Genomic DNA, 13,719 nt, shown 5'->3' on the forward strand with positions numbered 1-13,719 from the left:
AAGACACCCATCAATACAGACACCCCCTCAAGGCACCATATAACTTTAGGGCACATCAAGTGTCACTTCTCCTCTGCACCCCAGTGTTGCAAGATTACTTCTTTCATCTTTTGCTTCCTGACTGGTAGGCTGGGCTGTCCGAGTCATGACACATACCTGTATACTCAGGAAAGCAGATGGTCAGAGGTGATTTCTTGATCTTCTCGGCAAATAGGTCTTTCTTGTTGAGGAAGAGAATGATGGAGGTATCGATGAAGAATTTGTTGTTACAGATGGAGTCGAAGAGCATGAGAGACTCATGCATGCGGTTCTACACCAGGAAGCAGGTCAGAAAGGAAAAGAGAGACAGGCAGGGGGGGAGAGAGATAAAGGAAAAGTTAGATTTAGGAAAGGAGACTGTTTACCAAACCAAACTCTGGGAAATGGTTAGAAAACACGTTTTCTAACACAGGACACTCATATAACACAAGACAGTTACAAAAGACAAGGAGACAGTTTTATTCTCTTCAGATCAAATCCACGTGAAGTTACTTAGTATTCAACAGAACAGAATCCTAGTAGAGGGCACAGGACCGCAACAGAGCCTCCCATGATGACACGACCTACCATTTGCCATTCTTGATTGGACCAAAGGTCTGCTTCTAGCCGTGATCAATACCTGAAGCTTCTAAGAAAGGTGAAAAGCCCCCATAATGTATCTGACCACCTGTACAGTGCAGAACATGGGGGTGGAGGCGCATACTTCCTGAATCTTGCAGTTATCCATGGATGCCCAGAAGCATGACATTTCATTAGTCTCCTCTTAATCTGCAGAATTACAAGTTGTTGTTGTTGGTCATAAAGTGATTGATCTTGCTTTCAAATTCAGGGGAACTAGAAAATGGTCAGGACTGGAGAATAAAGCAGACTGTAGGCCCTTTCTCACCCCCATCAAATCAACCTATTTAATGAAATCATAACAAAGTCCTTCCTCAGATACCCAGGCCCTACGTTGCATGGCCTGTCTTTTCTGCTGGGTGGAATGGTGCCTCACCTCCTCCATGAGGCAGAGAAAACAGAAGCTTCCATGCTCGGTTTTGCGTCTTGCTGGCCACCATTATGCAGTGGAGAGTAGAGTTGGGTGGGAAACAGTTTTCCCACCCTGTAAACCTTTTCAAGAGTTTGCTGTTTTTTCCATCTCAAATAAGACAAAAAAATCCATCTCAAATATTTGTGAACTGAAAAACTGGACTTTTTGGTCTTGGGTCAGTTGTAACTTTTTTGATTATTTTTGAAATGTTTCATTTTGATCTTTTTTTGTCCTTTTTAACCCTTTTGGTCCAGTCTGACTAGCTTTCATTTTTTTTTTTAAATGAAAAGTTGTTCTGAACCAGAATTCTTTCATTTAGAAAATGTTGAAACAAAACATTCCAACAACTTCGAGACTTTTCTCTTCAAATTTTTTTTGAGATGGAAAATTTGTCAAACTCACCCTGTTTCCTGAGCAGTTTTGTTTGTGATGAATATATATATATTTTTTCAATGTGTGTGTGTGGGGGGGAAATCTGTCAAACTTCCCAGTGATCTCTCCTGGTGACCGCTCAGCGGGGCTCGGCAATTGAGCAGCAGCTGCTCTGGCATTCGCTCTGCAAGGCAGCATACTTTTTCGGTGGCGTGGGGAGAAAAGGGTATCGTGGTGAATCTCACTCTTATAGGAATGCCAGATCAGGGACTACTGAGGCTCCAGGATGGAGTGGAAATTGAGGCATGTATTGAAGTAGCCCTGTGCTCCCACAGTGAACACAGTACCTATGTATCTGTCAGTAGATACCTGCCAGCCAAGTAGCATCAGACACATGGCATTACTCCTCCATAACCACTGTGGGCTACATTCATGCTACATAAACATGGTGGTGCTCCTAGTTTTGAAAGGAGCAGAGTTTGTTGTGTCAGCACTATCCTATGCCCTTGTCCCCCTTGAAAGTCTTCAGTCTGTCTCTGAATATCTCCTAGTAAGAGCAGGCATTGTTAAGAGTCCTGGCCCTAAAGGATTCAACATATTGAAGATGTAAAATGAACCAAACTTCTATTCATTGGCCAGTGTCGCTGCCCTCCTGATAGCACTCTGTTGCTGGTTACCTGAGAGACATTGCTCCTATCGGGAAGCTCTTCAGTGCCAGGACTTTGACTGAGAGGCTTATTTACACAAACAATTAGATCGTGCCAAGCTGTGGTGTGAATCTACCCGATGGGAGCCTGCCGTTGTCTGGCTGTTCGTGTGCACCCTACTGACCCGTGCTAAGAGTTTGTCTGAGAACTTTGAGCTAGTCCCGTTAACGAACTGTTAATGTGTCAGCAGAGTGGACACGAACAGTTAGACCATGCCAGGTTAGTGTGGGGTAGATTCACCCCCAGCTTGCTGCAGTCTTATTGTCCGTGTAGACAAGCCCTAAGAGAGTTTTAGTGAATCTCTTTGTATTGGATGCTACTCCGAACGCTGCGTTTGGTGGCTTCTCGGCAGCTTCTTAATTAAATGTCCCTCTCGTAATCTGGTGAGGGTCACATGAGGTCTGGTTTTTTTAACGATGCTATAGGACTTGTCACCAGAAAGCAATGAAAAGAAGAAAAAAAAAAAGACAAGACAAGGTTGAGCTAGTATGAATTTGCTGCCAGAAATCACAGAATATCACGAAACAGTGTTTTGACTCTCAGTGCTTCCATTGCATTCCATCATGTTCAATGGCTTGAGATGCTTCGTTTATATGAACAGTTATATACACAAGTCATTAAAGCAGGGACTGCTGGGACTGCAGCAAAGACAAGGATATACTGTACCACAGGTCCTTTCAACAGTAAATTTTTTTCTCTGCATAAACTTACCTTTAAAAAAAAAATCCAAATGCCATTTGCTATCATTCTTCTTACAATCATAGGCCAGATTTTAGACACCGGTCACACATTTTGTGTCCATAAATTGCCAGGGCAAGTTTGCCTCTTTGATTATTGTACCGACAAAACCACAAGCGCAAAAAATAGGGCCCTAGTTAAGGCTAAGATGAAAATGTTGTCCTTTATCAAAGTCATGCAGTGCAATAGTTACATTTGCCCAGCAATGAATTCTATTACTTTGTGGAATAGTCTCCCAAGAGAGCTGATGGCATTTCTACTGCTTAAGTCATTCAAAACGAAACTAGACACACCACTATTAAATGTACCACTTGGAACAAACCTGCACTGGAGGGAGATGGAAACAGATATCACTGGGTTAAGAAAACAGAGATATGGAGGGCTTTTATCCCTTTCTCATTTTAGAAGAAGAGCAATGAGACTGACACACAAACAACCGAGAGATCGATTCTCAGACCAGTGTATGTGTCATGGGAGTTATGAGAGTCACTTATGAATTTGACAGAGCTAGAAAAATAACCTTGTCAATTGCAGGCCCCAGAACTCTGTAACCTATTCCCTAGGTTGATCAATAAGAATCCTACCCTTGCCATCTTCAGGTCACAAAGCAAGATTCACTCTTCAGTAAAACATTTCCCAAAGAACAAGAGCAGAAGTAAGTCAGGAAGCATGCTCAAAGGAAGGAGCCAGTTACTATTATCTGAAGCTAGCAGACTACATTATGAATTTAAATATCCATGTAGGTTAGATATTTTCTTTTTTTTTTTTTTTTGGTTAGGGCAGAGATTTGTTTCAATAGGAGAGGGGCTGTTGTGTCATATAGACATTCATTACCTGTTGCTGTGCTCTGTTAAAGAGGCAAACATTTTTACCTGAGTCAAGTTAAATAAATAAATAACCACGCTCTCCTTACTGTCCTCTATTAAACGTGAATTGAAAAGGAAACAAATAGCCCTGACTGAAAAGTATTCATGTAGAAATTTTCTGATGGGGGGGGGGGGGGAAATAAATTTTTCCTGCCAAACTTTTTTCACTGTGGGATCAACACTGTAGCTGGTGTCCACTGAAGTATGGTGTTAATATAACCCACATTCTGAGTGTCCTGCTCTCTAACATGGTCAGGTATTCCACAATACACTAGACTGAGGATCTGATCCTGAAAATCCTCCATGCGCAAACTCTGACTTCAGGGGCATGTGGACTTCTTGCAAGACCAGTCCCTAAATTTTCCTTTGCAAATACATGGAAACCCCTCAAATGTTTCAAAACGTAAAGCAGTTCTTGAGCAGGTGACGAAGATTTTTTTCATTGAATTTAGCTGCAACCAGTCAGAATGCACTTGTTTGCATATATGTGATTGGCCAACTCTGTGGCGGTAAATAACAGAATCTCATTGACTGTCACATGGCTGTTTTCAGCTAACCACGAGCCAGGTTTGTCATCATGGATGTAAATATTATTCATTAGCCAATGAATTTATTATGCAGCATCACTACATAACATTGGAAGCCACTCAAAGCAAATTTTAGTTCAAGAACTATTCAGAAAGTAAATGCCAGCTCTCTTTCCAGGCTTTCCCACGATAGTGCCCTCATTCTCATAGATTCATTCATTTTGAAAACTCAAACTTATACCCTAAGCCACTGAGTGGGTAAGGAAGGAAGGGGGCCAGGGCAAGAGCTAGTGAGCATTGTTATCTTTTAAGTAATGGAGACTTTAGGAAACAGTGATAAGTAACTGGACAGATAGGAAGTCAAGAAATTTTATCCATTGATTGATTCAGCCACTCAGTTTGGCTCAGTAACTCTGATGGATTGCACCCTCAGCAAGTTTGCAGATGACACTAAACTGGGAGGAGAGGTAGATACGCTGGAGGGTAGGGATAGGAGACAGAGGGACCTAGACAAATTAGAGGATTGGGCCAAAAGAAATCTGATGAGGTTCAACAAGGACAAGTGCAGAGTCCTGCACTTAGGACGGAAGAATCCAATGCACCGCTACAGACTAGGGACCAAATGGTTTGGCAGCAGTTCTGCAGAAAAGGACCTAGGGGTGACAGTGGACGAGAAGCTGGATATGAGTCAACAGTGTGCCCTTGTTGCCAAGAAGGCAAATGGCATTTTGGGCTGTAAAAGTAGGGCATTGCCAGCAGATCGAGGGACGTGATCGTTCCCCTCTATTCGACATTGAGGCCTCATCTGGAGTACTGTGTCCAGTTTTGGGCCCCACACTACAAGAAGGATGTGGAGAAATTGGAGAGAGTCCAGCGGAGGGTAACACAAATGATTAGGGGACTGGAACACATGACTTATGAGGAGAGTCTGAGGGAACTGGGATTGTTTAGTTTGCGGAAGAGAAGAATGAGGGGGATTTAATAGCTGCTTTCAACTACCTGAAAGGGGGTTCCAAAGAGGATGGCTCTAGACTGTTCTCTGTGGTAGCACATGACAGAACAAGGAGTAATGGTCTCAAGTTGCAGTGGGGGAGATTTAGGTTGGATATTAGGAAAAACTTTTTCACTAGGAGGGTGGTGAAACACTGGAATGCGTTACCTAGGGAGGTGGTGGAATCTCCTTCCTTAGAAGTTTTTAAGGTCAGGCTTGACAAAGCCCTGGCTGGGATGATTTAACTGGGGATTGGTCCTGCTTTGAGCAGAGGGTTGGACTAGATGACCTCCTGAGGTCCCTTCCAACCCTGATATTCTATGATTCTATGGCATTTTCTTAGTTCATGAGGTTGGAAAGAGTTGTTAACAAAATGAGCAGTTTCTCCTCTCTCTATAGCTGGACATTGGTCTTTATATATTAGTTGCTCAATCCTGCTAGGTTAACATTAGTGTCCTACTGCAGGACAATGGAGAAGCACCAATTAACATGTCATATCGTAGCCCACAAGGTCCCTTTGCATGGCCCGAGCAGTGCAAAGGGCCTTAAAACTGCCCTAAACGGGCAGCTGAAGATTCCCCCAGCACGGGCTACCCTGATTTATGGCAGCCTCTCTCAGTTGTTTCCCCGACCCCTTTAGCATAAGGAACAGGAAGAGGCCTTGTGAGGGCAGGGAATATACTACATAATGGCCTTAGTCTTTAAGTCAGGGGGACTGGGAGCTGCCCTACAGGGCAGCTTTAAATCTCCTTTATATGGCTGTCATGGCACAAAGTGGACTTACCCTGTGCTAAGGTTCTGGCTCGCTATGGCTGCAGCCTGCAGCTCATAATAGCCCTGGAGGCTTTAATAACTGGGCTCTGGTCCTGCCTGTGACACTGAGACTGGCTGGCTTGAGACTCTCAAGATGGCCTGATTAACCAATTTAGAGTCCACACTCTGGAGACTTAATAGCATCACACTAACAGGCTCTGTCTTGTGAGAGGCCTAATTAAACCACATAGATTAATACATATCCTTTACTGGCCTCACTAAGAACCCCTTAGATAATTAAACCACAAAGAATTAAAAAAAATGGAGTTGACTTTTCCTTATGTCTGCTCACACCCTTTCAGTCATGTTTATTTCTACCCTGCACTTCATTGAACTTGAACCCTGAGACCAGATTGGTTTGTTTCACTCTGTTTCTAGTCCATTTCACTTTCTATTCGCCTGCACTAGCTCAAAGGCTGTTGTATTTAGTGCTTCCAACATTTCAGGGTAAAGTTTAAATCCAAAAAGCCGAGTCTTATTGATGTATTTTTAAAACCTCATTTCAACATTTCTACTCCTAGTACATGTTGTTGATGATAATCATATAATAATAAAATAGAAAACCTTAATGTTAGGCCTAAAATGCTTGACAATGTGACCTAACCCCCTGCTCCTCCCCTGCAGTTTCCTTTGAAAGTAGACGTAATTATGCCATGAGCACTGGAAGTATGAGTAATAGGTGAAAAGAGTTCCACATTCAGCCTCCTTTAGCATTATGAAAATGAATATATTGAGCCAAATTCATCCCTGTTGTAAGTCCATTGTCTAATACAACTACATCAGGGATCACTGATTTGGCCCATGCTGCCTTTCTATCCTTAATGCTTTTTCTTCTCGCTCTCAATCCCTGCAGGAACATTCTGAGTAGCGTGTTACCTGATGTTTGTACAGGGGCTCATCAAAAACAATGGTAATTATAGTGCAACCAGAGAATGACGCATATAGTACTCCTTGGGCTGTAGTGTCACTGGGGAAGGGAAAAACCTGTGTTAGGCCCAGGAAGCTCCAAGAATTTTAACTCCTGGAGTTCCTCTGAATCATCCCATCAAAGGATGAGCAGTTTGTCCCTCTGTGGGAAGGGTGGGGAGAGTTGGCCCTCCAAACCTTTAGTGTCTCAAGATCTGCAGGGAAACCCCAGAGAGTTTAGGACCCTCAAGGAAGACTGTGGATTTGTATTTTTCCTTGCTTCCCCCTAGCTCCTTCCCATGGTGGTAGGCTTCCTTCAGGAGCCCTGCCATCAATCTGTATCTTACTCCAGCCGGAGTATGGCACCCTCCTATGCTCCTACTATGATTTGTGTGAGTTAGTTTCAGACGGGATCTTGTAGAAATGGTGGTTTCAGCATAGAAATTCTCAGCACTTTTATATAACTACTTTGTTCTACAACCTCTAAAGCCTTTTGCCCTGCTTTTGTGAGGCCGTTAATTTTGTTGTCATCCATTTTCATTAGGTACATAAAGACCACTGAAATAGATATAATTAAGGGACAGCTTTTCAAAAGTTCCTGTGCAAAAATTTGAGTGCAGTTGGGCACTACATTTGCGTGTTGCATACCGTAATTGCTGATACAATTCAGTAATTGCATGCTTAAATGGCCAATTTACACGCACAGCTACAGAAACAGATTATGCACATTTGGGGAACAACTGGTGGGGTCATTTCTGGTATTGCTCCATGGCCAGCTGGGACTTCTGTTGCCTTGATCACCTAGTAAAACATCACCACTCCATTTGACTTCCATGGAGCTTCTTAAATATGGCCACATGTGTTTCCTGTGAAATAGACAAAGAAATAGTCGCTCTGTAAAAGTGCACGTTGGGGCAGCTATGTTGATTTCAATGGAGAAAGAGCAAATGCTGCTAGTACTGATCACAACAGATTTTGAAAAAAAGTTATTTCCACCCTAGGAAATACAGGCTATAGTGGAACTCGTAGGAGCTTTGCTAAGTTGATGAGCAGTGACTGACAGCCAGAGAGCACACATTTTGTATTTACTGTAACGTCTATACAAGATCAGCTCAAGTTTAGTATTCTGCCTCTGGCAGTGGCCAGGGTAGTGTCAGGAGGCAATATACCGACACAAATCAAAGTAAGGTAATAGTAGGAATCCCATTTAAAAAAAACCCTCTCTCAGATAAAAATAAATCTCCAGTAAATATCTTCCTACTAATTAATATTAAAACATAGCTTTCATATTTCACCAGTAGGTCTCCATGTACTTTACAAAGGAGGTCAGTATCGTTACCCCATTTTACACGTGGAGCAAGTGCCTCAGTTTCCCAAGGTCACCCAGCAGGCCAATGGCTGGGAATAGAACCCAACTCTTCTGAGTCCCAGTACAGTATCCACTAGGACACACTGCTTCTATCTATTTGCCCACTGTTGGGCAAACAGCCGGTCAGTGCCATAATATGTATGTATATGCAGGGCAAGAAGTTGCTGCTGTTAATAATGCTGATCCTTTGTTATCCATTAGTGATTCTCGGTTACTACAAGCCAGCTTTTCACCTTGCCTCTGGGATTGTTTAGGGGCCTGCTTGGCCCCTGTTGAAATTAGAGCAGCCCTAGGGCTGCTCTAACTTATGTTTGGTCTGTTCTGGCTCTGTAGCATATGTAGACAGCTGAGAATAACCAGGCTGTGTATGTATTTCTTAATAAAAAGATGATCCAGTTACACATTTAGGAGTTTACAATGAATGTTTTAGTAATGAATAATTCTTCTAGGGGTGGTTTGAATGTGAATGTCACATGCAGTATTGAGCAGATGTCTGATTTCATCTTACTAACCCTGGGTTTACTCTGTAGTTCTCTAACAGAGACCAGCTGTAAATGCAGAGCAGTAATTTGTCCATACTCCAGAAAATCCATATCCAGCAAAAAAAAAAAATACTAAAAGCATGTGGTGCTTCTTCATGGAAGCCTACTCAAACTGCCACCACTCACCTCATTTTGATTGGTTTCTTCAGGCTTCCATAACAGATGTGCCATATGATTTTTCCCGGTTCCTTTTTGGAGTCCCAGTTTTATTTAAGGGATATCACTCATGGAGGAAGAATAGATGAGGCAATAAACAGCATTTGTGGGGACTTAAGCCCCCCAAGTGAAACTGAAATGACAATAGCGTATGATGACTTCAGAGCCATTTGTGCCAATGCCTGGAACTTTTTATTGCTATTATAGGACACGATTTTTTTAAAAAAAAGCACAACAAAAACAAATGTTTCTTTTTCCTTGGGAGGCCTTGAAAGTTTCCTCACAGGTCAGGTTTTCTAAACTTTTGATCGTTTTTGTTGCTCTCCTCTGGACTCTCTCCAATTTGTTCACATCTTTCCTAAAGTGTGGTGTCCAAAACTGGACACGGTACTCCAGCTGAGGTCTCACCAGCGCTGAGTAAAGCGGGACAGTTACCTCCCAGGTCTTACACACATCACTCCTGTTAATACACCCCAGAATGTTGTTAGCCTTTTTTGCAACAGCGCCACATTGACTCATATTCAGTTTGTGATCCACTGTAACCCCCAGATCCTTTTCAGCCATACGACAACGAAGCCAGTTATTCCCCACTTCGTAGTGGTGTGTGTTGTTTTTTTTCCTTCCTAACTTTTGCGCTTTGCACTTTTCTCTAGTGAATCTCATCTTGTTGATTTCAGACCAATTCTCCACTTTGTCAAGGTGGTTTTAAATTTTAATCCAGTCCTCCGAAGTGCTTGCAATCCTGCCCAGCTTGGGGTCATGCACAAATTTTATAGGCATGTTCTCAGCTCCATTATCCAAGTCATTAATGAAAATATTGACTACTACCAGACCCAGAACAGACACCTGCGGGTCCCCACTACATAAGCCTTCCCAGTTTGACAGCAAACCATTGATAACTTCTCTTTTAGTATGGTCTTTCTACTATTTTTGCACACACCTCATAGAAATTTCATCTAGATCCCATTTCCCCAATTGGTTTATGAGACTGTCATGTAGGACTGTGCAAAAGCCTTACTGAAATCAAGACATGTCTACTGCTTCCACCCTATCCACTAGGCCAGAAACCCTGTCGGAGAAGGTAAATAGGTTGGCTTGGAATGATTTGTTCTTAACAAATCCATACTGGCTGTTCCTTATAACCCTTTTATCTTCTAGGTGCTTACAAACTGATAGTTGATCACCATCCTCTTTATTAAGTTGTTCTCCATGCTCACTGAAGGTAGGACAAGAAATAATTGGCTTAGTTTGCAGCAAGGGAGATTTAGGTTAGAAATTAGGAAAACTTTTTGACCATAAGGATAGTTGAGGTCTTGAATAGATTACCTACAGACACCGTGAAATCCCCCCACCACTGGAGGTTTTTAGCCAAACACCTGTCAGGGAAGGTCTAGGTTTACCTCAGTCTGGGGGTGGGACTAGATCTCTTGACGTCCCTTCCAGCCCTACATTTCTATCATTCCATGGTTATCTGTTTAAAATGATATGATTGGATATGGGTAGTGGCAATAAGGTTAAGGTTCAATTTTTCTACACTGCAACTGGTGGAAATCCTTCTTTGTGTCTTCTGGGAGTCATCCAAATTGTAAAAGACCTTTGATCTAAATTAACAAAACGGATAAGTGTTTTCAAAGGAGAGAAATACTCTACCTACTCTGTTGTAATGGTAGGAAATATCCTGATTTACTGAAGTTAAACACAGTTCGATAGATACGTGTTCAGCATCCTCGAGACCATGTCAATAAATGTTTCACATCTGTGGCTGCAAAGACAAATATCCACCATAGAAGTGTGGATCATACTTAGAACAGAATTAAGAGGAATGGGAAACTTCCCACTTGTATTAAGTTCATGAATGAATTATTTAAGGAAAATGAAATGGCTGAGATGAATTGATTAAAAGTTAATGACTGCTAACAACTTTTATAATACCAGCGTAGACACGTACTATTTATTTGGAAAACTGTATTTCTTCCCAACCAAGAATGATGCCATTATATTTAAATGGATTTTCATGCATATGAGTACACTGGATATTGAGTAGTGCTAGGGACCACTGCAAAATGACAAGCTTTGACCAAAGGTGTAAGAGAACCAGAAAACCACATTGGAAATAGAAGACCACATAACCAGATTATAGACCTAGGAAAACAAAGGCTATTGCACCATGTCCATCAAACTATGATCTACAGAGCATCAGTGAACAAATATGCTGCTTTCTGTATGATAATGGCTTATAATAATGTTCTGTTTGTTTTATGGGATGAATGTGCAACCCCTTGTCCTAAGCAGTTAGAGCCAATCATGACATGGAAAACCCAGCGGTATTATTCCACCAAGAAAACAGCACCTGTGTTGAAATCTCCACTTGGATCTGCTAAAGGCATTTTCCAAAAGATCAGACATTAGAACAAAGCCCAGGAAGTTAAAGTTTAACTCAGCCACATTGCCCTCCATGTGTACAAGTATACCACGACCAGAATACACAAGGACTGCAAACCATGGTGCATGTATACATTTTGGCTGAGGCTGTGTCTACACATAAACTTGCACTGGTTTAATTAAGCTGGTTTAGCTAAACTGAAGCAAATCCCTTCATGGACACTCTCTCTTACTTTGGTTGAGAGTCCTACTTTGCTTTAGCTCCAATCTGTTTCTAATCAACTTAAGCTAACCCGAAATAAGCTGAGTTTGAATTGAAATAAGTGTCCATCTTGCATAAACCAGTTTAAAATCAATTCTTAAATTAAACCAGTTCAAATGTGTGTAATAGTCCTCATAATACTTAACTCTGGTAGTGCTTTTCATCAGTAGCTTAACAAAGAAGGTCAGGATCATTATCCCCATTTTACAGATGGGGAAACTGAGGCACAGAGCACCAAAGTGACTTGTCCTAGGTCACCCCGCAGGCCTGGGTACTGAATCATGTAGATGAAGAGTTAATACTGCCATGAGGGGCTTAACTTTTGCATTTCTTGAGGGGTGTGTGTGTGTGTTCAAATTATCCATGTTAATGCTGCATTAATGTAAGGGTGGGTTTTTTGCATTTAGTGTACATGCTTATTTCAGACTTTCAGGTCATTGTGCAAGACAACAGATGATACTGGCTCACCATGTAAGTAATATACACAGATACCCCCAAATTCTGACAACAACCACCCACCCAGGCGTTTATGATCTTACTGACATGACCACACAGTGTTAAAATAGTTTTTGTAAGGAAACAGCCTTCCATTTCAAGCTTCCACAGAGTAATTGAAAACAAGGGTAAGTTCAAAAGACAAAGCTCTGATGTACATATTTTAAAAATACCTTTTGTCAGCATCCTCTTAAAGCTCCATATTTCCAAGAGCCTGGAGCTCTGGCAAACATCTGTAGCAGCTGAGTGACGGTTCCATCAGTGTCATGGCAGCAGCTCCGTGTGCGTGTGTATTGTTAATTCAGAGATTTCTAGGGCCTCAAAGGGAGACGCAATAAAACCCTCTCACACTAGAAAAGAGCTGGCACTTTATTAACATTTTGTAACTAATAAATACATTACTGACAGCCAATAAATTATTACAAACACTAACGATCTATTAACCAGATGGACAGTCACTCCCCGTACAAAATTACAGTTAATACAAGTTGGGCCACTGAACATGCACAAGAAAAGATTCAGCAAGGAATCGACAAAAAGAAAAATCTTAGCAGACGTCAGCGTTCCTTAAAAAACAAAAAGGCCCCGGGTGCTGCTGTGGGGAGGGGAGGTGGTGGGGAAGTTGGAGGACAGTTATGGGCCACAGTTGTCGGTGAATAGAAACAAACGGTGGTGATGTGTATGATTCTAAAAGCTGCTATTTCTCTATTTAGTTGGAGGGGAAAATGGACGGGGTGGGGGAGAGAAAGGAGAAGGAAAATGGATGAGGGGAAGAGGGATAGCTCAGTGGTTTGAGCATTGGCCTGCTAAACCCAGGGTTGTGAGTTCAATCCTTGAAGGGGCCATTTAGGGATCTGGGGCAAAAATTGGGGATCGGCCCTACTTTGAGCAGGGGGTTGGACTAGATGACTTCCTGAGGTCCCTTCCAACCCTGAGATTCTATGACTTTACCTCAGCCAGGGGAGCGTTATGAGCAAGGGCCTAGATTACAGAGGGAGGCGCAGGTGGTAACAAATGAGGAATACATTCGGTAAAGAACAAACTTTTTTTTTTTCAATGTAGTAAAGGGCCTGTCTTTAAACATCCCGATTTGTTTCCCAAATTAGCATGTAAGGGGTGGCTTAAACAGATCTACATTCGAGTTTGGTGTGGGCCGTTTGTTTTGTGGTGTCTCCAAACCCCAAGTTGTCTGCCCCATTTGCATCATCTGCCCATGACAGTGCTGCATTGTGGGAATAAATGGGTGACTCTCCTGTTGCCCTAAGTGCCGGGCACAACCGTTGTGGAAGAGACCTGTGACAAATCAGGCCTGCCCTATGAAATGCAGGTTCGCCGTTGTCCTTGCCTCCGGTAGTTGGGAGTCCTCTCAGCCCTAAGTTATTACCATAGGTGTGCTGTGGGGGACCGCAGTTGTCCCCGGCTAAAGTGTAAAATGGACTGCAAGACTGGGGTGCTGTCCAGTCAGTCAGTGCTGGCCAGTGAGCGTGGCACTAGAAATGCTGATTAGTCTGGTTACCGAGGCAG

General features: G+C 42.4%; 1 protein-coding gene across 1 annotated transcript in view; it reads right to left on the minus strand.

The window, feature by feature from the left end:
* GNAO1 (G protein subunit alpha o1) overlaps positions 1–13,719 on the minus strand; it is a 313,012-nt gene that overhangs the window by 11,795 nt on the left and 287,498 nt on the right. Inside the window, exon 7 of the mRNA XM_084644222.1 lies at positions 157–310. Within this exon, the coding sequence (XP_084500348.1) occupies positions 157–310 (154 nt within the window). The remainder of the gene's footprint in view (positions 1–156; positions 311–13,719) is intronic.

The sequence above is a fragment of the Lepidochelys olivacea genome (assembly GCF_965140295.1).
Source record: "Lepidochelys olivacea isolate rLepOli2 genome assembly, chromosome: 12".
Lineage (NCBI taxonomy): Eukaryota > Metazoa > Chordata > Testudines > Cheloniidae > Lepidochelys > Lepidochelys olivacea.